Source organism: Giraffa tippelskirchi, chromosome 5 (genome assembly GCF_054371585.1).
Source record: "Giraffa tippelskirchi isolate mGirTip1 chromosome 5, T2T-mGirTip1v1.2.pri, whole genome shotgun sequence".
NCBI classification, from domain to species: domain Eukaryota; kingdom Metazoa; phylum Chordata; class Mammalia; order Artiodactyla; family Giraffidae; genus Giraffa; species Giraffa tippelskirchi.
This window is the reverse complement of record NC_137279.1, coordinates 98,152,107-98,174,056: the sequence shown is the minus strand read 5'-3', so window position 1 is coordinate 98,174,056 and position 21,950 is coordinate 98,152,107. Positions and strand designations below refer to the sequence as shown.

The window sequence follows — 21,950 nt, the reverse complement described above, 5'->3', positions numbered from 1 at the left end:
AGCTAGATGGCAATTAAGGAATCTATTCCGAATTCTAAGGAAAATTATTTCTTTTATATATATATAATTTTATTTATTGTTTATTTATTTTTGGCTGTGCTGGGTCTTCGTTGCTGCACAGGCTTTTTTCTAGTTGTGACAAGGAGGGTGCTACTCTAGTTGCAGTGCACAAGCCTCTTACCACGGTGGCCTCTCCTGTTGGCATAGCACAATGTCTAGTGCACGTGGGCTAGTAGCGGTTCCTGGGCTCTAGAGCACAGGTGCAGTAGTTGTGGTGCATGGGCTTAGTTGCTCTGTGGCATGTGGGATCTTCCCAGATCAAGGAGCGAACCTGTGTCTCTTACATTGGTTGGCAGATTCTTTACCACTCAGCCACCAGGGAAGCACAGGAAAATTATTCCTAACCTAGAGTTCTAAACCCAGGAAAACTATCAGTTGTGGGTTAAAGTAGGCTAACATTTTTTTAGACATGAAATACCTCAAATTTTTCCATTATTTCCCCTCTCAGAAAATTACTGGAAATGTTTACTAAAGTGAGGGGGAAAGACAAGAGAGAGGAAGGCATATACAGATCCGGGAAACTGGATCCACCTCCAAAGAAGAATGAGGGGAATCCCACATGATAGTGAAGTCAAGGGGGGTTCCAGGCTGACAGCTGTGCACCAGATGTAGATAACATCCAGTGTGAGAGCAGGTCAGACTTGGTTGCAGGAGAAACTTTTGGAAAAGGGGATTGATAGAAAGCCTGATGTGTCTGAGTATCACCAGAGGAAATCAGGACATAAATTTAAGCTGAATGCATATTGAAAACTAAGCAAAGGAAAAACACCACTGTTAGCTTTAGCTACATTGTATCATTTATGTTTTACTTGTAATAAAATTGAATCCTGTAACAATGTTTAGATTTGATAATGCTGGTGAGTGTTCATTATAGCTTTTTTATATGTTTGAAATGTTTCATAAAAGTATTTTCACATAACCACAAATACGTTCCTCCCCTGCTTAAAACTATTTAAGAGCTTTCCACTGCACTTTGGATTTTATTCTGACTCTTAATCTTGGATCACAAGACAGTGTACTATCTGACCCCTTCCTATCTCTCTCCTTCCAAAACTGTTCGAGCCACACTGATACTCTTCAGTGCCTGGATCCAGTTCACCCAGTGTTTGCCAGCCTACCTCGAGAGCCTTTGTACATACTGTGCCCTCTTCTTGGCATCCTTCCACTGTTGTTTGCATGATTATCTTCTTTAACCTTGAGTTCTCAGCTTTTCTCTCACCTCCTCAGAGAGACCTTTCCTGGTCACTCTAAAACTAGGTCATTTTCACTCCTTTATTCTCTCATTCAGAGTTTGTCCTTTTATAGTATCTGTAACAACTTTCATTTTATTTGTTGACTTGTTTTTGGTCTCTTTTTCCATTAAGAGGTAATCTCCATGAGGTCAGGAACCTTGTTTCTCTTGCTTACCATTGTATCATCAGCAAATTTTCACCCAGTGCACAGCACTCAAATTCTGTTGAATGGATGAAGGATACTCTCTTTAGCTACTCTGAAAGTTTCATGTGGTGGTGATTAGTAGTTGTTGTTCAGTCACTCAGTCCTGTCTGACTCTTCCAACCCTATGGACTGTATCCCTCAAGGCTCCTCCATCTATGGGATTTCCTAGGCAAGAATACTGAGGTGGGTTGCCATTTCTTTCTCCAGGGATCTTCCAACCCAGGGATTAACCCGCAGCTCCTACACTGGCAGTTGAGTTCTTTACCACTGAGCCACCAGGGAAGCCCTTGGTGGTGACTACACCTGGATTCACATTCTGGCCTTGTCCTTTCCAAACTGATTCTGTTTTAGTTAACAGAGGATATGAACATTAATACCTTCCCAACCCCAGTAGAGTTTTAAGAGACCTAACAAAGTTGTTCTTGATGTGGTATTGGTTACATGGTGTGTTCAGTTTGTGAAAAATCATTGAGCTGTAGACTTTTACATGTTCTTCTCTCTGTGTGTATTATGCTTTAATGTTTTCATAAATTGAAAAAATACCTTTATAGGGCTGCTGTAAGGATAGAATAAGAGAATGTATATAAAGCATTGACATAATGCCAAACACAAAATATATATGCTTGGTAAATAGAAGCTGCTGTTACCTGTGCCTAGAAAGATTTTACTGATGTCATCAACTAACTGACTGTACTGTTGTCATCTTTCTAAAAGCAATTGTCTTCCTTAAATTTACATACCAGGAAAATAAGAAGTTAAATTGTAACATGAAGTAGAGCATAAAAATAGATACTCCCTAAAAATATGACAGTTTTCTCGGTGTATTATCTTCCTTTAATGTTGATATTTACTAGCTCTCTCTGATTAACTTCAATAATTTATTTTTTAAATAGTTAAGTTGTAATACCTTAAACTAGATAGAAATGAGCTCCCTGAGAGGAGAGATCATGACCTTTTCCATTGCTGTGTTCCCACTGTCTAGTACAGCTCTTGGTGTTTAATAAATGTTCACTGAATAAAAGAATGAAAATAAGAATTCCATGAACTTCCACTTCCTCATCTTTTGCTCCCTTTCAGTATCTATTACATAGGCTTCAGATTTCCTTAAATATATTTTATTGTATCTGTTTCTACAGGCTGACTTATTTTAACGGCTCTTAATCCATATTCACATCCTGATTCACTTAGCTTTTCTCCAGGTGTTAGACATTCTTTTATTCACTGTTACTGTCTTTAGTGCTATAAATATCTGTATTAATCACTTTTCCTCCTTCTGAGTTATTTCTTTGAGCTATATTTCCAAACAAATCGAAGAGCATAGACAGTACAGTAAGTCTGCTTATTTAGATCATTACCTGATAAATGATGACGCCTTAAAAATTGTAACAGTTCTGTGGCTGTAACAGATGCTCTGGTGATCATGTTATGATTGATTTCATTGTGATCTCCTCCCAGAGTTTATGAGTGTAACAAACGCTGCAAATGTGACCCTAACATGTGCACAAACCGATTGGTACAGCATGGCCTGCAAGTTCGTCTGCAGCTCTTCAAGACCCAGAACAAGGGCTGGGGTATCCGTTGCTTGGATGACATTGCCAAAGGCTCCTTTGTCTGTATTTATGCAGGTTGGTGATGAAAGGGTTGCTTTCTGGGGTTAGAACATGGTGGAACATTGAATCAGAGACAAGTTGAATTTAAGAATAAAATGCTTAACCTGTGAACCAGGAGAAAGAAGCCAGGATTTTCTTCTATAAAGAACATGAGTGATGTGCCTGTCTGGGTGGATCAGGAAGGGTCAGAAGTGCTTCAGGAGAACAAGAACGAAAAGGGATGAAATTGTGGACATGTTTCAGCAGAGAAAGACATGGTAGTAGAAAAAATGACATGTGTCATTTTTTCCCACATCACTCCACCCAGAGATTTAGCATAACTTAGGAAGAATGGGGTGGCAGAAAGGGCAAGATTTAAAGCTCCCCTTATTCTCACAGTTAAGACACTAAAGAGGAGGTATCATCAAAGAGAAACAAGAGACCACAATGAATGTGATTTGACTCTGTACTGTGGGGCTGGGTATTGATGAAATGAACTTTATTCTTTCTAAAAGCTCCTCATAACCCTGGAAGGCTTTCTCTTCATTCCCAGGGAAGATCCTGACAGATGACTTTGCTGACAAGGAGGGCCTAGAAATGGGTGATGAGTACTTTGCCAATCTGGACCATATTGAGAGCGTGGAGAACTTCAAGGAGGGGTATGAGAGTGATGCCCCCTGTTCCTCCGACAGCAGTGGTGTAGACTTGAAGGACCAGGAAGATGGCAACAGCGGTACAGAGGACCCCGAGGAGTCCAATGACGACAGCTCAGATGACAACTTCTGTAAGGATGAGGACTTCAGCACCAGCTCAGTGTGGCGCAGCTATGCTACCCGACGGCAGACCCGGGGCCAGAAGGAGAATGGATTGTCTGAGATGTCTTCCAAGGACTCTCGCCCCCCAGACCTGGGGCCCCCACATATTCCTGTCCCTCCATCAATCCCTGTAGGTGGCTGCAATCCACCTTCCTCTGAAGAGACACCTAAGAACAAAGTGGCCTCGTGGTTGAGCTGCAACAGTGTCAGTGAAGGTGGCTTTGCTGACTCTGATAGCCGTTCATCCTTCAAGACTAGTGAAGGTGGGGAAGGCCGCACTGGGGGAGGTAGAGGGGAATCTGAGAAGGCTTCCACCTCAGGGCTGGGCTTCAAGGATGAGGGAGACATCAAGCAGGCCAAGAAAGAGGTAAGCAGTGGCAGGGAACTCTGATAATTATGGCTGTTATATAAGTTTGATGTGGTGACAAACTTAATGCAATCTCACCACGAGACCATGAGTGCTTTTGTTATTGTTTTTGACCATGCGACACGGCTTGGGGATCTTAGTTCCTTGACCAGGGATCGAACTTGTGTCCCCTGCAGTGGAAGTGCAGAGTTCTAACCAGAGGATAGACTGCCAAGGAATTCCCTCACCATGAGCCTTCACATGCAGATGATTTATTTGATGGATTTCTATGGCAAACCTGATTAATCCTCCCCCTAATACATTTCTGTGGTGGTATAGTTGCCAAGTCATGTCTGATTCTTGTGACCCCATGTTTGTTTAAAGAACCAAATTATTTTAAAATCAACCTGCTGTGGGGAAAGTACCTTATTCATTCCAAAACAGAGGATTTAAAAATAATTTTTTAAAACTGCTACCTCAATTTATCTACATCATTGCTTTCATTATGGTAGAAAAACAAGAATTGATCTTAACGTATTTTTAATGATGTTGAAACTTACCACATTACAGGTGGTGAACAGTCCCTTGTCCTTGGAATATTCTGCCCATGGTGTTCTCCATGCGCATTTTGTAATGCCCTATTATTGGGAAGGGTTAAAGACCCCTCCCAGTGGAGCTTCCTGATGAAAATGATCGTTATTCTCAAGCTGGAGAGTAATTTCTCCACACACACCCCACTTTAGATAGTGTACCTCTCTCTGGCTGATGTCTTTAGAGGTCATCTGAGGTGAAGCCTACAGTTGTTGGATATATTATCTAGAACCATGGAAACATTCAGCCGTTTACTTGCTCTGTTTTCCAGGACCCTGATGACCGAAACAGGTTATCGATGTAAGTGCCTCGCTTTTTTACCTGTTTCCAAATCTTCCTTCTCTCGAGCCTACAAAAGCAGCCTAAGTAACAGCCAGTAAACCTGACCCCTCTCATGTCTTCCTCTCCCATCAGAGTTACTGAAAGCTCTCGAAATTATGGTTATAATCCTTCTCCCGTGAAGCCTGAAGGACTTCGCCGCCCACCAAGTAAGACTAGTATGCATCAGAGCCGACGACTCATGGCCTCTGCTCAGTTAAACCCTGATGTAAGTGACCTTTCTCAAGCTGTACCTTACCCAGCCTCCTGTTTTACTCTAGAGTGTGAGTAAAGGAACATTCTTTTCATGTCATCAAGTCTGTCACCATTATTACTGTTGGATATTTTCTTGTTTCTCTAGTCTCAATTTCCTGCCTCATTTTCCTTCATCCAGCATCTAATCTCGCTGTAGTCTCAACCCCTTCCTGCCTAACTGTACCTAAAAGCAGGCACTCCAAGGGGCCCTTTCCATTTACTCGGTTGTTTTGTTTTTTTTTTAAACATTAATTTCTATTTATTTATTTGGCTGTACTGGGTCTTAGTTGTGGCATGTGGGATCTAGTTCCTTGACCAGGGATCAAACTTGGGCCCCCTGTGTTGGGAGCACAGAGTCCTAGCCCCTGGACCACCAGGGAAGTCTCCCTCGGTTTTTTTATACATGTATATTTTTGGCTTCACCAGGTCCCAGTTGCTGCATACGGGATCGTCCATCTTCCTGGCAGCATGGAGAATCTTTTTTAGTTGCAGCTTGTGGGATCCAGTTCCCTGACCAGGGATCCACGCCAGGCATCCTCTGCTAGGAGTGTGGAATCCCAGCCACTGGACCACCAGGGAAGTCCCTCTCCATTTACTCTTATTCCTTCTTTTCACCCTTCTGCTTCCTCAGGATATCCTGACCCTGTCCAGCAGCACAGAAAGTGAGGGGGAAAGTGGGACCAGCCGGAAGCCCATTGCTGGCCAGACTTCAGCCACAGCCGTGGACAGTGATGATATCCAGACCATCTCCTCTGGCTCTGAAGGGGATGACTTTGAGGACAAGAAGAACATGTCTGGTAGTCTGGAAGAATTTGTGGGGTAGTAGGAAGGAACCAGTAAGGGGGAAATTCAGATCCTAAGAATTGAAGCATCCCTGGGAAGACTCCCTGACTCCCAGCTAACCTGTTAATAATGTGTGACATATCCCCTCCCTCTCTTCTTTCCAGTTCCCTATTATTTTCCCTCTGCTCCTGTATCCAGCAGATCTAATCCTGCTTGAAAAAAACTGCCACCTTGGGCCTTTGCCTCAGAGCCCCAGCTTATTGGTATTCCTGAGCTGCACTGGGTGGGATAAAAATGGAAGCAGAAAAAAAAGAAAGTAGAAGGTCCAGTCATGAGGTAGAGTGGATCTAGCCCCATTCTTCTCCTTCTCCAGGTCCAATGAAGCGCCAAGTGGCAGTAAAATCAACCCGGGGTTTTGCTTTGAAATCAACCCATGGGATTGCCATTAAATCAACCAACATGGCATCCGTGGAAAAGGGGGAGAGTGCACCCGTTCGTAAGAACACACGCCAGTTCTACGATGGGGAGGAGTCTTGCTACATCATTGATGCCAAGCTTGAAGGCAACCTGGGCCGCTACCTCAATGTGAGACCCTTTTCCCTCACCTGTGTGTGCTGGTTATCCCCTAGCCCTCACATTTCTAGTTCTTTTAAATACACCTACATAAACCCACCTTTTCTCATAAATTGTTGATCGCAAAGGATCTTAAAAGAGGTGGCTTTCAAAACTTCTGTTGCCATGGGAGGATCAAACGGTATTGTTTTCATCCAGCTCTCACTCACCCCACAAAACCAGATTCTGTTTCCTTGGTTTGTAAGTGAATCTGTACTTAAACCTACAGCACAGTTGCAGCCCCAACCTGTTTGTCCAGAATGTCTTCGTGGATACTCATGATCTCCGCTTCCCATGGGTGGCCTTCTTTGCCAGCAAGTAAGAGGGAATCAGGAAAGGGGATGGGTGGGTGGGAAAAGCCCAGGTTGGGGAGGGGCCAGGACATTCAAAGGGCATGTCTTCCATCTGTGATCCAGCTCCCCCTGCACATTCAGTCATCGCAGGCCTGGGTTTATGCTGTTTGACCACACCCCTTCCTCCTCTTCCTATTTAGGAGAATCCGGGCTGGCACAGAGCTTACCTGGGACTACAACTATGAGGTGGGCAGCGTGGAAGGCAAGGAGCTGCTTTGCTGCTGCGGGGCCATTGAATGCAGAGGGCGTCTTCTTTAGAGGACAGCCTTCCTCCTAACCTTCTGAACCTTCCTGAACTGCCCTTTCCTCAGGAACTGGGTCGTCCTGACTGTTGAATTCTGACTCCCAAGTTTCTCGTCTAGCTACTCCCCAGCTTCTAGTAGATAGAAATGGGGGTTCTGGATCAGGAGACCCCTTCCATTGTGGTGCTAGCAGGCAGGGCCCCTCCCCGGCCTCCTGAGGCACTGGGGGTGGGAGAGCTTACCACTCTAACCTGGGCCTGACATCCCTTCAGTCCTCCTGTGGCTCACCCATCCCATCCTACATTTGTTCAAGTGTTCATTCTTCTAACAGACTTTATTCCTAGAATGAGGGCTGTGTATTTTACTATCCCTGGTTTGTATTGTTTCTTGAAAGTCTTTTAACAAGATGTTAAAACTAAGATTGTGATTTGATTTCTTTCCCTCAGCTCCCAATTCTAGGTCTTAATGAGAAATGAGTTTTTCCCCCATCCTTCCCAACAGGCAGCTGTCATTAATCCTGACCTTTCTCTACTTTTGCTTTTTCTTATTTGCCATGTGATTTTTTTTTAATGTTACATAACCATGAGGAAGGCATGAGGAAGACTACCTTAGTTTATTTAGTTGATCACTCTTCTCAGTTCTTTTTTTTTTTTTTTTTTTTTCTCTTCTCAGTTCTTAAGAGTCTCAAACACTTGTTGCCATGTTTTACTTCATCTTTAATATATTTTAATTAAAAAAAAAACCATTAACAGTACATTTTGGTCTGAAGTGGTCCCTCTGCTGAAATGCCAGGTGCTAGCTGTAATTCAGGCTTTTAAAACCCAAACCCCAAATGTTTAATAAATAAAAATTAGAACTAGTTGCCATTCTACTCCAAACCAGCTAGCCTAGGGAAAGAGGCCAGAGAAAGGAGGCAGTAAGATCTTGGACCTGTGACTACAGGGACAGCTGGCAGAGAAGTAACAGAAGACTGTCTGAGCAGTCCATTGTGGCCCCCACTTTTTGGCAGAGGTAGGATAAGGGTCACGTGCACCCGCCTACACTCAGTTCATTTGGATCTTAGAAGGGAAAAAGTTAAAAGTCAGCTCAGCTTTGGTTTCTGGTCCAAGTTAGGGAGATTAGAAAGGTGAGCCTTGGTCCAACTTTGGCAGAATGAGGCCCACAGGTGGGACAGTAAGGCACGACCCTGGCTCTGGACGTCAGGGAGTCAAAGGCAGGCAGACAGGGCCAGATTCTGAAGAGTAAGGAATGTGAATTATAACCCCCACCCCCAGAACTGAGGAAAGGTCTCAAAATCAATAGAAAGGACAACTTGGAAAATAAGACCAACCCCCCTCCCCCAACAAAGGATATAATCAACCTCCCCATTCCTGGAGATAGGCTGATTAGAATTTGGTTTAAAGGCAACTGGGTGACACAAGCAGGGGGTGGGGGCACAGAGAAGAACACGCTCCTCCAGCTTTCTCCTTCTCCCCAGAGCTTAAAGTGACCCTGTGGGGAGGGGAGGGTATTTCCTTGGCTTTATACGTTAATCTGAGGGGCAGCAGGGACAATGGTTCAGTCATTCTTACGATGGTTGTTGTTGAGGATGGGGTGGCCATTGGCCAGGGGCCGGTTCTTTGCTCCTCCCCCAGCGGCAACCTCCTCCCCCTCTGAGCTCTCTGTTTCTTCCCGGTCACTGCGTTCATCTTCTACTACCTGTGAAAGGGATGAGCAGGGTTACAAACCCCTAAGGACTGCCTCTCTCGGTGGGCTTTTTCCAGCTATACCCAGGGCCCCACAGTAGGTTTTAGAGGGTTGCTGATATGGGAGGGAACGAATTTGGGCCGTTCCTAGAGTTGAGGGTAGTAGGGCCTACAGAATGGGGACAGAACCATCACCTTTCCAGTTATGAACTTGTGGGCCATGCGCAAAATGAGGTAGGCCCAGAAGATATGCAGCAGCTGTAGCACTCCCATCATGAAATTGAAGAAGTAATAGCCAAAGAAGGCGGGATAGAGATCCAGTGGGTACACCAGCGTGCAGTGCAGGATCCTTGGGATGGAGAGAGACAAGAACTGTTAACACAGAAAGGAGGGAGTCAAGACTGAGGATAGACAAATGGGGCCAAGGAGAAGACTCCTGATTTCTTCAAACAGGAGTCTATAGTCTGGCATCCTACTCACCAGAAGGGCAGGATGACCAGCCGGGTGATGATGAAGACAATGGCGAAGACGATGAAGATGTTGTTGCAGGTGTTTTTCCATCCCGCATAGTTAAACATCTTGGCTGACTGTGTGGATAGCCCCCACCTATCATCATGGGCTCCTGACTCCCATATACATTCATACATACGTCCCACTTACCACACTGGCTCTGTGCCCCCACCTCCTTGGTCCCAGGAACATCCACCCCCACCCACCACTATCTCCAAAAGAGGATAGAGGGACAGAAGAACCTGCACCAGGGTCTCTAGGCTTGAAGAAATGCCCAGGAAGCCTGACCTCTAGCAGGTAGTCAGAAGAGTCATGCAGAGCCATGATAAGAGTCCCTGCTCGGACGTAATTGGCAAACCAGGAGAAACTAATGAGGATGATGGTGGCCACGTGATGGATGATCTGCTCCTTGAAATCCTGTAGAAAAGATGCAGCCTCCAGAGGACTGTTTCCTGTTCCCTAGCTTCCGTTCTTCCCCCTCGTCTTTAATTGCACTTAACCCACAACTCCATCCAAAGCACCCAGAAGTCAAAGAGGAGGGGGTTCATACCAGGCTTCATTTTGGCTCCTACTCAATGGCACAGCCCCATGACCCACCTTTCGCTTGACATCAGAAGCAATGCTGAAGAGCAAGGACCAATAGAAAGACAGTTCAATCATGTAGTACCAATACTGGGAAGGGATGATGCTCTGAGAGAGAAAAGAGGAAGGTTAAGAGACCCCAGAGCCACTGGACCCAATGGTCTCACCTCTCCAAACCCAGCCCTCCTTGCACCTAAGATTAAGTTTAGCACCATGACAGCAGTCCCTTCTGCCACGTGTCTGAGATCAACTCCACAAGGATGTGTATGTCCTAATTCTATCCTACACTGACTCTCACCCCACATAAGGATTAATTACCCCATATAAGGAATCAGGACCCATCACGTACCTGTATGGGATATCCCTCCCAAACTTTCCTCAGATCATAGAACCAGGGTTTCTGCAGAGAGATGGTGAGAGGTTAAAGGAGGAGGCACCTAAATTCTGGGCCTCACCCCACCTTGCCAGAGAACCTACTCCCCCGCCCCCACCCCAGTAATCCCCACTCACGTCTACAATGACAGCCGTGCCGGCAATGAAAGCAATCAGGTAAAATGTGAATCTCCAGCTGTAAGAGGAAGCAGAAATGGTTAGGAGAGTGGAATGGAAGAATGGCACAGACCTCCAACCAACCCCCAAGTCCCTTCCCTGAGATACCCTCTCAAGGATATAGTCAACCAAATGTCCCTCCTCACCTGGGAATAATCTCTCCACGTACAGCTGTGGCCCACCCCTCCCAGCAAAACACGTCAGACCTTCCTCTGCCACCCAGTTTCTCTTGCCTCAACTTCCCCTACCTTGCCTCTCGGAACTTCTTGAGGAGACTGGGCCGGTCCTGGTTGCGACGGCGGCGGAACCAGCGCTCTACCTGGCGGCCAGAGAGCCCGCTCTGCCGTGACAGAAGCTCTACGTCTGCCTGGGTGGAGTGAGAAGCCCATTATGTTCAGCTTCACCTGCCCTCCCCGCCCCTCTGCCAGTAATGACCCAAGTCATCCCTGTCTGAAGGGAAGGGGAGATACCTTCCCATCTCTTCACTCCATCTCCTCCTCACTCCTACCAGGACTCAGTAACTCCCAGAACAGGGTCTGCAGCTCATACCTGTTTGGGCTGCTTGCCACTGGTCATGTAGAAATGCTCCAAAATGGGGTTGGAAGGTGCTCGCAGTCGGGTTTTCTCTTTGACATTCAGGAGGGCAGCCAGTGGTGTAGCCACATAACTGGGGAAGGGATAGGAGTGAGGGGTGTCTTGACTTTCTTGAAGCAGGCAAGCCTGGTAGCCCCTAAACTAGGGGGCCTGGAGGGGAATACTGCAAGCTCAGGCAACTTTATCCTGGGCCTCAGTTTCCCAGCAACCCCCTCTCTGGCTGCCTTGGGCTGCCCATAGCTGACAAAGCTGCCTGTGTTCACTAGCCACCAGGCGGGTGGAGGGCAAGAACAAATAACCATTGAAGGAATGGGCCTGGGGGTGCTGAGCCCTCAGAAAGACAATGCTGTCTTTAGTGGGGGGCACATAGTAGGCAGGGACCTGGGTGGTGAGAACACCAGTGTGCAGGACCAATTAACAGCAAGAGACAAACTTGAAGTACAAGAAACTGGCTGGGAGCCAGGGAAGGCATGGGGGTAGGTTGGTATGCTCACAGCTCAAAGAAGTATCGAATGATGAGGAAGAGCAAGGCCAGGGGTAGTGTGATATAGAGGTCGGAGGCTTTGGCGTAGACACGTCCATCTCGGTCTTCTAGATCAGCCCAGGTTAAGTTCACAGGGAGCCACAGCCGTTCCCACCAGAAGTAGTCACATAAGGTCTGGAGCATCCTGAGTGAGGAAGGGAGAAGTAGAGGGCATCAAAGCAGGCAGCAGTGCAAAAAGAGACAGATGACAGTTTTCACAGTGTAACAAAAAGAGCAGGGGCAAAGACTCAAGCCCTGTGTTCTGGTCTTGGCCATGTGGACAAATCAGTGTGCCCATCTGTAATATAGTGGTTTTCCAGTTCTAACAATTACTCTTCATATCAACCAAAGGTGATGCTAACATCCTTTGGAAGTCCTGATTCCCTAGACTCAAGAACCTTGGGGTCTCCCCATCATTTTGCTATTCTCACATGGAAACTAGACAGGACCTAGCCCTAGAAGCCGTGGCCAAAAATCTTTAGTAAAGTTAGAGTCATCCTCCCTTCCCCCCACCCTCCAACCTCTTCCTAGCACTGCCAAGTGTTAGTCGCTCAGTCATATCCGACTCTTTGTAACTTTATGGACTGTAGCCCGCCAGGTTTCTCTGTCCATGGAACTCCCCAGGTAAGAATACAGGAGTGGGTAGCCAATCCCTTCTCCAAGGGATCTTCCAGATGCAGGGATCAAATCCAGGTCTCCTGCATTGCAGGCAGATTCTTTACCATCGAACCACCACAGCTCCCAAATCAACCCATAACTGGAAGCTTCCTTGCCAGGGGAGCCCAAGAAAGGATTGCAGGGCTGGGGCAAGACCTTCCTCCCCCTTCCCTATAACCCAATGGGGCAGCAGGTCCTAGGGAAAATTAAGAGGCCACAGTAAACCAAAATTATGCCCCCAAATAGTGCTGAGCTCCAGGACAATCAACGGACATCAAAATATCGCACACAAGATTAATAGCCCATGCCCAAGCCATCCATTCCCAAACATAAGGCAGAAGAACTCTATGGGACGCCTATTCTCAGAAACAAAATGAAGACAAGGTTGCAGGGAGTCAGGGGTTGGAGGATAGAGTCGAGACAGCAGACTAAGACATTTGGTAGAATTAGGAGCTATTTTGTATTAAGGCTCCTCTAGAAAATGAAATACTAGTCTGTTCAGGGAACACCCATCACAAATACCCTCAGTGCTCAGGAAAGAGCTGCTGCTTTGTACCACCTCCCTCCCTCGTTTCCATCCACGGAAAGAAAAAGGATCTACAGGGTGATGGTGATCACTTGGATACCCGAACGAAGGAGGGTACGATCTGAGGCTCACGCGGGGACAGCAGCTGCTTGGAGCTGAGAGAAGCAGCAAGATGATCCTGTAGAATCAGCGATGCTGGTCCACACAACAACTGGCAGTCCTAGGACTCAACAGTGAACCCAGTAGGATGACAAGGGCAAAGCTTCCAGGCTACCAAGCCCTCATCCTCCCAGGAGGGAGGCCAGGTGGGCGGTCTCCAGGCTGGCCTTGAGACTAAAAGCTGACACAGAAGGAAGGTGGTCCCCTGCCAGCTGCAGAGGAAAGAGAGTTGGGAGATTGTTGTCTGCTGTGAACTGGAGACCAACTGGTGCCTCGCTGAAGGCTGATCATATCACAGCTGAGCTGGGCTGCTCCTCCAACAGCTCCGCCCCCACCCACCACAGAAGCACTTGCGAAATCCCTCTCAGCCTGTCACGGGTCAGTATTTCAGCTCAAGGACTTTACCCTCTTGTCCCCACTCCTGGTCACTGCTCTTTCAGATGAAAGCAGAGGGCAGCCCTGACAGTGAAGGAGTTTCAGCTCCACCCGCCCCCAACAGCACACGTATGTACACACGTACACACACACACACATTCCAGGCCTCAGCTCCTGAGGACACAGCCCCTTCCCCCTCCACCTTGGCCAGAATAAATATTTAATTAGTTAAAGAGATGGAAGGCTTTGGAACTGAACAAAACTAAACACAGTTATCACAGTAGAACTCTCCCCACACGACAGTGCACACAGACACACTTTTTTCTTTGAGAGAAGTTGTAGAAAATTTAGCAGAGAAGGGACAAAGCAGAAAGCCTACATGTGGTGGCACACCTCTGACTCTTCTTGCCACCTTCTTTGCTTAGTCTGATTGGAGGTGAAGAAACAGACCTGACTCAGTCACCGGACTGCTAGTCCCTTGGAGGCCAATTTGTCCTCCATTGAGGATTAAAGCCAAGGGTACTGTCGGGCCTAGACATTGGGCCCATTCCTACCCTGGTCAGTGGAAACCGCCAGGGAAGTTTCTTTTGTCACAGATATTTTGAGGATTAAAGATTCAGAGGGCTGGCTGGGATCCTGGAGGCTAAGAGTAGAGTCCCTCTCCGTGACTCCTGGGGGCCCAGGAATGCCTCATGCCTACAAAGAAGGTGAGGAGCTGAAGAAGCAGGCACAAAGTCAGAGAGGGGTCCAGGGCAAGTGCCTGGACAGTGCAACTATCTCAATCCCAGGACAAGGTAGCACCTGGCCCCTGCCTGCTCCAAGCAGGAAGAGCAGAAGATGGTTTGAGCAGAGAGTGTGATGTGTCGGGAGTTCTGAGTGGGGGGTCTCTCACACCCGGGTTTCAGGCTTTCTGTGACCACAGCTCTCCCGTACTGCCCAGCACTTCCATTAGCAGAGGAGCGGTGGCCTCAACCCTGCCCCTCACCCCATGGGGCCTAGCCCAGCAGGAAGAGGCACCAGATTCAGCAGGGTCAGGACTTCGGACTCCATGTGAGGGGGAAGGGAAGATAACAGGGGCTCCCGGGCCAGGCCCGCTGGCTACACTTACACATCCCCACAGAACCAACACGTCCACTCCCAGCGGAGTCCCTGGCACAGCAAGCCAAGCAGTGGGTCCCACAGATAAAAAGGTGGGTCAAGAAAAGGGGATGTGCCTTCGTGATAGGGAGACAACCTTGCTTTTCTGGGTCACATTCCTTAACTTCCTGGTGGAGAAAATCACACCTCTAGGTATTTTCCCACTCAAACAATTTGTGCCCCCACACACGTGAAGAGACAATAGGGTGTGTGTGTGTGTATGTGTCTCTGTCTCTCTCACGCACAAATACACCTGCCTCAGAGACACAGACACCACTTTATGAGGCACAGGCTGGAGAATGGCCAGCTGAGCAGGGATTTCATGGGCATTGGATTACCAGGAACTTGAACAGAGCTCCACCCAGCTGCTACCTTTCGCTCCAACTCTGACTGACCCATCCCAGACTCTCATAGACAGATGAAAAGGGGCAGACAGTCCCCAAAGGGACTTGTAGACCCAGTCTGCTAGGAGGGCAGAAGTTTGAGGCTATGAGGAAGAGATCTCACAGCCTCAACGTGGTAACAGTCCCAACGGCTCTCAGAGTTTGGAGAAATAATTGAAGAAGATACAATACGATCAGTAAGGGAAGAGAGAGTGACAAAGACAGGATCCCAGAGGCTCCCAGCTTTCACTGGAGCCTGAGGGACTACAAAAAAGAAGTGGAAGAGGACCTGAATAGTCCACCTTGTTGAAAACTTTTTCAGGCAGCTACATCAGGTCACAAACTAGAAAGCTTTGAGCAATGGATGAAGCCAAGAAGGGGTGTGTCATCTCTCCAGGTTGAAGTAGAGGTCTCAAAATTTTAGTTTTTCTTCAGCACCAACACAGCCAAAGATTGCATGAGGCTACAGCCCCCAGGGGGAGGGAATAACTGGCAAGTTCAAGAAGTAGATGGGGATGGGAGGGGGGACCGTGCTAAAGGCACAGTGAAGGATCCGCCAGCCTGTGGCCAGTGACAGGGGAAGTGGAGGCCCTACCTCCCAGGGGGAAAAGCTGGCCAGAGGCCCCAGTGAAGGGAGTGGATTGTGGGGTACCAAGGAAGACAAGGAATTCTCTCTCTTCAGAACAGGGTTTCTGCAGGTCACTGTATGATTAGGGTCAGGCCCTGAGGGAGGAGGCTGCAGACAAGTCCTTACCCTTAGGAGCCCCATCACAAGCCCAGTCAGCCACCCACATTAGGCCCAGCCACCTAGACTCTGCTATGGGACTGCAACCTCCGCTAACACAGATGTGGGAGTGACTGCCTGTTGAAGGCCTTTCCTGATTCACTTCTCCGGAAAGGGGGGCTCACTCCATTACTCAGGATCCTCAGAACCCCCTATCTCCTGTACCTGGCAACTCAGGTGAAGGATCAGATTTTGACACTAAGAGTCTACCTTAGGAAATGAACCTCTAAACTCAGGCCAAAGATTAAAACCACACACATGCAATTAACCTACTTGCCAGAGAGCCTCTGGGCCAGAAATTAGCAAGGTGAGGCCCAAAAAACCAGTTTCACCAGTAGCTCCCCCTACCCCTGCCCCACACACCCCATAACGGTATAAGAGCCTTAGCCACGGGGCGGGGGCCAGGGGCAGGCACTCTGAGCCACTCCTTCCTGTTTCCCGTTAAGCACATGGACGCTCCGACCTCCCTCCCGGAGTGGGCACAGTGAACCGATTAGAAAAAGCAAGACCCTTCACTCTCCTCTCACTCTAGCCACGAGATCCCCCAGCCAGAGGCCGCGCCGCGGGCTCTCTGCCAGGCACGGGGCTCCCGTGCAAGTGCTCACCGGACTTTCTCCTCCCCAACAAAAGGGCGCCGGGGGTTCGGCCGTCCGTGGGCAGCCCCGCGTCCCCAACTCCCAGCTCCGACCTGTTGCCCAGGAGGACTCCTCCAGGCTCGGGGCCGCGCGCTCGAGGACGCCCGGGCGCCTGGCCAGCCTGCCCTCGGGCGGCGCTGGGGGCCCGGCCGCTCCCGCGAGGAGCTCCGGCCCGCCCTCCGCCAGGCCCGCCGCCATGAGCGCGCCGGGCAGAGGCCCCCGAGCTAGCGGCGGCGCCCCGCGCCCGGCCGCCCGAGGGTGTGCGCTCGCGCCCCGCTCTCCTCCAGGGCCCGCTCCCGGACGCGCCAGGCCCTGTCCGCCGAGCCGCGTCCTCGCGGCCTCCGCAGTTCTCCCAACTTTTCCGCGCCCCGTGCCGCCCCACCCCTGCGCGCGGCGCCGCGGACTCCCGGGCGCGGGTTCCGACTCACTCGGCGGCGGCGGCGGCGGCGGCGTCGCGGAGCTGGCCCGGCCGGGAGCCGCTGCTCCGTCTCTCCCCTCGTCCGAGCTCCGGGCCCCCTCCGGACTGGCTCCGCTCGCTCCTCTCCTCCCCCTTCCGCCCGCCCGCCTGCCCGCTCCCTCCCTCCTTCCTCCTCCTCCCGCCGCCTGCCGCCCGCCGAGCCCAGCCGAGCCGAGAGCGAGCCCAGCCAGCCCGGGAAAGAAAGGCCGCGAGCAACACAGGAGCCGGGAGACTGGGCGTGGGCCTACGGCCCGGCGACGGAAGGGGAGAGGAGGGCAGGAGGGCAGGAGGGCGGGCGGGCGGCGGGGCCCGGGCCTCCGCGCGGGGTAGCCGCGCCCAGCCCCCGCTGCCTGCCACCGCCCACTCCCCGGCCGGGGGCGGGTGGTGGAACCTAGGGAGTCGAGCCCTCGCTGCACCCGGCCGGCGGCGGAGCCCTACTGCAGGCGCTGCACCGGGGTGGAGAGGAGAAGCCCCAGATGAGGGAGGCAGTGTGGGGTCTTCCAGCCTCTGGTCTCTCGGTTAGGGGCGCGCTCCGAGGACCCCGGGACAAACCCGAGAGGGGCTCGGGGCGCGGAACGGTCGTGCCCCTGCATCACCCCGGCAGCCCCCAACTGCGGCCCTTGCCCTCTGGACGGGTGCGGCCCCCAGTTCTCTCAGTGGCCCGACCGATGGCCACACTTCCCACCTCCAGCCCCACTGGGCAGCGGAGGGAGAAGGGCGCCCCGGTCCCGGCCCGCGCAGCCCCTGCGGGTCCTTCCCAAGGGCCGCGCGCCGAGGCCCAGCACCTCTCCAGGACCGACCCGGGCAGCAGGCCCTCGAGATTCGGCTGGGACCCCTAGGGCGTCCCCCACCACAGCCCGGCCTTAAAATCCCCACCGTTTCCACACCAGTGCTGTAAAATCTATCCCCCAGTGGCACACATACCCTGCTGCCGGCAGACTCAGAAGGAGCCAGTCCCCAACTTTTGCTGTGTAAAACGTATTTGAGTTTTCAATTTAGACCACTGCTTATCCGTGTTCAAATTCATATTTTAAAATGTTTTTCCCCTAGACTGGTAAAATTGATGTTTCAGGAAGATGTAACATATTTATCCTAGAAAACTGGCCTTGATTCCTAAGGAGGACAGAGTGTAACTAAGATGTGTTTGAGGGTTTGTTTAGAGAGAGGGCCCGCCTAGCAGAGGTAACCATTTTCTACCTTAATGAAGTGTTGGTGTTTTTATACTGTCACAGTTAGAACCTCTGAAGGCAGCTTGTTTCAGGGTTTATCTAGTCAAGTTCAGGTGTTTTGACAGTTCTCTTAGGAAAGAATGTGATTTCTCACTCATCCAGTTTGAGAGCTTGGTCCTCACTGAAGACACCATCTGGAGAGGTAGAGAGGCAGAAGCTGTCTGATTTCCGACGTTTCCTTTGCTTTTGCAGTGGGCCCCCCAGCCCAGGCCAACACTGGGAAAATGAGACTTGTTGGCCCACCCGCTGGCCCCTCACCACTGAACCAGTACCCAGGGGAGTCTCTAGCCTTTTTTAGCCCCAGATTCGCCTGATTTTCCAGTTCCCAGCAATCCCTCCAGCCTTTAATTCCTTTGCCAAAGGGTAAACTCCTTTATTTGCAAGTCATAACCTTTCTACACCTTTGCTACAACCCACCCACCCCCTCCACCAGCCCCTCCAATTCCAAAGTTCCCCCCACCTTTCTCGAGTGCCCTCCCCAGATTCCCTTTTCCAGTAGGGTTCCAGTGTCTCCTCTTTGGGCCCCAGCTAAACTTTGGGTACCTCTCTACCCCCTCCCCAGATCTGTCTTACTTGGCTCTCCTCCTTTAGTTTCTGAACCCTTTTCTCATGCAATTTTCCTAGACTTCCCCAAGGTCCTCACCAGACTTTATAAATGATTCCTCAGAGCACTGAAGACCAGTTAACTTTAAGATAGCAGTGGGAGGGGAAGTTTGGGGCTGAAGCTGAATAGACAGGCCTGAAAAGTAAAGATAAGAGGGTATACCCCTCCCCCAGGAGACAAAGGAGAAGATGGATGGAGAAAGGGAAACTGGGCCTCAGGCAGCATTAGAATGATGCTGCCTGTTTAGAAGGGGCTTCCCTGGTGGCTCAGTGGTAAAGAATCCACCTGCCAATGTAGGAGACACAGGTTCAATCCCTGGGTCAGGAAGATCTCCTGGAGTAGGAAATGGCAGCCCACTTCAGTATTCTTGCCTGGAAAATTCCATGGAAGAGAAGCCTGACGGGCTACAGTCCATGGGGTCTCAAAAGAGTTGGACATGACTGAGCAACTGAGCACAACCAGTTTAGAAACTCACTCTCTCTCTCTGCCTAGTTTGGACCAGGAGATCTTGATCACTCTGACCCATCCCCCACCGCCCAGGCCTGGCATGGCCACGCCCACAGTGCCCCAAGCTGCCCGCCTTGCAGTGACTCACTTCCTCTGTATGGGCTGCTGAGGTGTCCGGAGGCAGAGGACACAAATAGGCCTTTGGCCTGGGGTTTAGGTGTCTGGAGCAGGCAAAGATGTGGACTCTAGTTGTGGAAATGGGTCTTGGTCTTCCCAGGTCAGGCTTGCTTGTGTAACACACAACACTCTGGATAAAAGAGTAGAGCTTGGCTAAAACATGAGCAGAGGGATTAAGATGCAAGGAATTCTGGGGAGAAAAAGTTTTATAACAAGAGAAGAAATAGCCAGGAGGAATTTCTGTGTATTCTGAAACACATGTAGAGTGCAGAAAAGCAATATGGACCTAAAGCTGAACAAGTTTTCATGAGTCAACAGCTATGGCTCTGTATGTTACTTGCTGCTTGTCCTCCTAAGAGGAGACCCCAAGTCAGCCATGCCCTTCTGAATGAAAAAATGTTGCCTACCATATCAGTAAAGGAAGGATATTGCAGCCATCAAGCCATCATATTATAGCTGCCAGGACGATGAGTCCTGAGAGAACTCAAAACGGAAAAAGGATGCCCTCCATTAAGCTATCAGCCACTGCAGTCACTCCTACAATGGTGCGCCCTGAGGAAACTCAGGATGGGAAAACACAGGATACTGGCCCCAGATAGCTGAAATACATATCAAAGGAATGGTTTCAGCTAGCCAGACTTTTGCATCTTTCCTTACATAAAAAACTGCTACATTCATTAACTTGACATGTCTTGTTTTCCTTAATAAACAGTAATCTTTTGATATTCTGACTACCTGGTTTTTGTTACAAAATTCCTATATATCCTGGCTCCTCCCTTACCTCTTCAGAGTGGTGCCTCAGAGCTATTTGAGAGGCTGCATTCCAGGCTTAAGTTCCCAGTATTGTTCACCAAATAAAACATAATTCTCTACTTTTACATTATGTCTTTTTTTTTTCAGTCGACCTTCTCATCTGAGTGATGAGGAAAACACTGAGAAGTTAGGAGACCTGGATTCTGGTTCCAACACCATGGCCCTTGGAAGTCACTCAGTCTCCTTGAGTCAGTAACAAGAGGGTGGTAGGTCAGGTCATCCCTAAGATCTTCTCCAACTCTGAAATTGTAAGATTTAGAGCATGGGTATGGAGGGTAATTTGTTGTTGTTCAGTCGCTAAGTCTTGTCCAACTCATTTGCGACCCCATGCACTGTAGCCCACCAGGCTCCTCTGTCCATGGAATTCTCCAGGCAAGGATACTGGAGTGGGTTGCCAAATCCTTCTCCAGGGGATCTTCCTGACCCAGGGATCAAACCTGCGTCTCCTGCAGCTCCTGCATTGTAGGAGGATTCTTTACCGATGAGCCGCCAGAGAAGCCCTAGAGGGTGTTTTAGTAAATCTGAAAAGGGCCTCAATCTGACCTTGGAGTTGAACAAAACAAAACCCAGGGACAAAAGGAGTAAAGCTTCCACCAGTTTCAGAGAGACATCTGTAAACGCATCACACACCTCCTCATAATGCTAGGCAACCAGGACTACTCTTCTGCCTCCTCCAAATTCAGTATTCAGCCTTGCAGGTCAGCCAGCATTACCTTGCAGAGGTTTAGACTGGAGAAACGAGAGCCCTCTTTTGCCCTTTATTTCCCCCTAAGCCTACTTGGAACATGCCCAGAAGAGATTCTGAAGGGTATAGAAAGCCAAAGGCCCAGGGATCCTGGCTGTGGAGCCGCTCTTCTGCTATAACCCAGCCTAAAATTCTCCTGTGTGTGTACTGAGATCCGTCTCAGTGTGGCCTCTGGAGTAAATGTCTACCTGAGGCTCTTCCCTGACCCTGCCTGCCCGTGGAGTCTTCTAGGGAACATCATGTCCTCGGGCCAAGAGAGCCCCTTGGTATCCCTCAGATACCAAGGGGAGTCAGAGCCTCCTAGACCACGAGTGGCCACCAGGGGGGTCTCAAGGCTCTCTTGCAGTGGCTTTTGATGGCCTCTTGTGGCCAGATTGGGGATTGGAAGAAAGAAGCAGCAGAAGAGAGTCAAGGTTGGAATTCTTAGGGAGATGCTAATAACAGTTAACACTATAAAATAACATTGTAACATATGCATTATTACAAATTAGTTAATATTTTACATGTGTTTACCATTCAACACCCAGCAGTCTCCTAAAGTGCTTTTACATGTATTTCTTTAATCCTCACAATAGCTTATAATATAAACACTGTTATTACCACCAGTTGTTTTTTTTTTTAATCTCTGTTTTGACAAGGAAGAAACTGAACACAGAAATGTTAAGGTGGTTGCCAGTCACACAGCAGACCAGAATTCTAAGTCTAAGGAGTCTGACTTCAGAACCTTTGCTTTTAATCACCATGCTGAAACTGCATCCCATTTTTCAGGCTGCCAGATAAAATATAGGACACTCAGCTAAATAATTTATTAGCATCGTGCGTGCATGCTAAGTCGCTTTAGTCATGTCCGACTCTTTGCGAACCTATGGACTGTAGTGCGCCAGGCTCCTCTGTCCATGGAATTCTCCAGGCAAGAATACTGGAGTGGGTTGCCATCCCCTCTTCCAGGAGATCTTCCCAACCCAGGGATCAAATCCA

At 49.3% G+C, this 21,950-nt stretch overlaps 2 protein-coding genes across 16 annotated transcripts in view; one reads left to right on the top strand and one right to left on the bottom strand.

Moving 5' to 3' along the window:
- SETDB1 (SET domain bifurcated histone lysine methyltransferase 1) overlaps nt 1-7,820 on the top strand; it is a 29,078-nt gene extending 21,258 nt beyond the window's left edge. For 10 of the 13 annotated variants that reach the window (XM_081487731.1, XM_081487728.1, XM_081487726.1 and 7 more), the window contains 8 exons: nt 2,953-3,122; nt 3,640-4,268; nt 5,110-5,138; nt 5,253-5,385; nt 6,043-6,208; nt 6,568-6,779; nt 7,036-7,124; nt 7,300-7,820. In XM_081487731.1, coding sequence (XP_081343857.1) covers nt 2,953-3,122; nt 3,640-4,268; nt 5,110-5,138; nt 5,253-5,385; nt 6,043-6,208; nt 6,568-6,779; nt 7,036-7,124; nt 7,300-7,417 — 1,546 coding nt within the window. In that variant the 3' untranslated portion in view covers nt 7,418-7,820. Of the gene's footprint in view, nt 1-2,952; nt 3,123-3,639; nt 4,304-5,109; nt 5,139-5,252; nt 5,386-6,042; nt 6,209-6,567; nt 6,780-7,035; nt 7,125-7,299 lie in introns of all 13 variants that reach the window. The other 3 variants (XR_014053065.1, XR_014053064.1, XR_014053063.1) reach the window with 1 other exon arrangement.
- A 276-nt stretch (nt 7,821-8,096) lies between these two features.
- On the bottom strand, nt 8,097-18,064 carry CERS2 (ceramide synthase 2). Of its 3 annotated transcripts, none has more exons than XM_081487738.1 (11): nt 17,882-18,064; nt 11,816-11,989; nt 11,277-11,394; nt 10,976-11,094; nt 10,689-10,746; nt 10,528-10,578; nt 10,194-10,286; nt 9,885-10,013; nt 9,567-9,673; nt 9,282-9,435; nt 8,097-9,099 (listed from the first exon to the last, which is right to left on the bottom strand). In XM_081487738.1, exons 2-11 carry the CDS (start codon nt 11,986-11,988, stop codon nt 8,959-8,961), a joined length of 1,143 nt encoding a protein of 380 aa, XP_081343864.1. In that variant the 5' UTR covers nt 11,989; nt 17,882-18,064; the 3' UTR covers nt 8,097-8,958. The 3 variants fall into 3 exon arrangements, with proteins under 3 accessions (XP_081343864.1, XP_081343866.1, XP_081343863.1); XM_081487740.1 differs by lacking the exon at nt 17,882-18,064 and adding an exon at nt 16,471-17,025; XM_081487737.1 differs by lacking the exon at nt 17,882-18,064 and adding an exon at nt 16,929-17,025.
- Nucleotides 18,065-21,950: the final 3,886 nt, after the last annotated feature.

Excerpts from the sequence above, each read along its gene's own strand:
- CERS2 (XM_081487738.1), bottom strand. The coding sequence starts at position 11,988 with ATGCTCCAGACCTTATGTGACTACTTCTGGTGGGAACGGCTGTGGCTC. Across the intron at positions 10,747-10,975 it reads AAGAAGTTCCGAGAGGCAAG|CTGGAGATTCACATTTTACC; the intron begins GTAGGGGAAGTT and ends TTCCTCTTACAG. Across the intron at positions 10,287-10,527 it reads GGGAGGGATATCCCATACAG|AGCATCATCCCTTCCCAGTA; the intron begins GTACGTGATGGG and ends TTTCTCTCTCAG.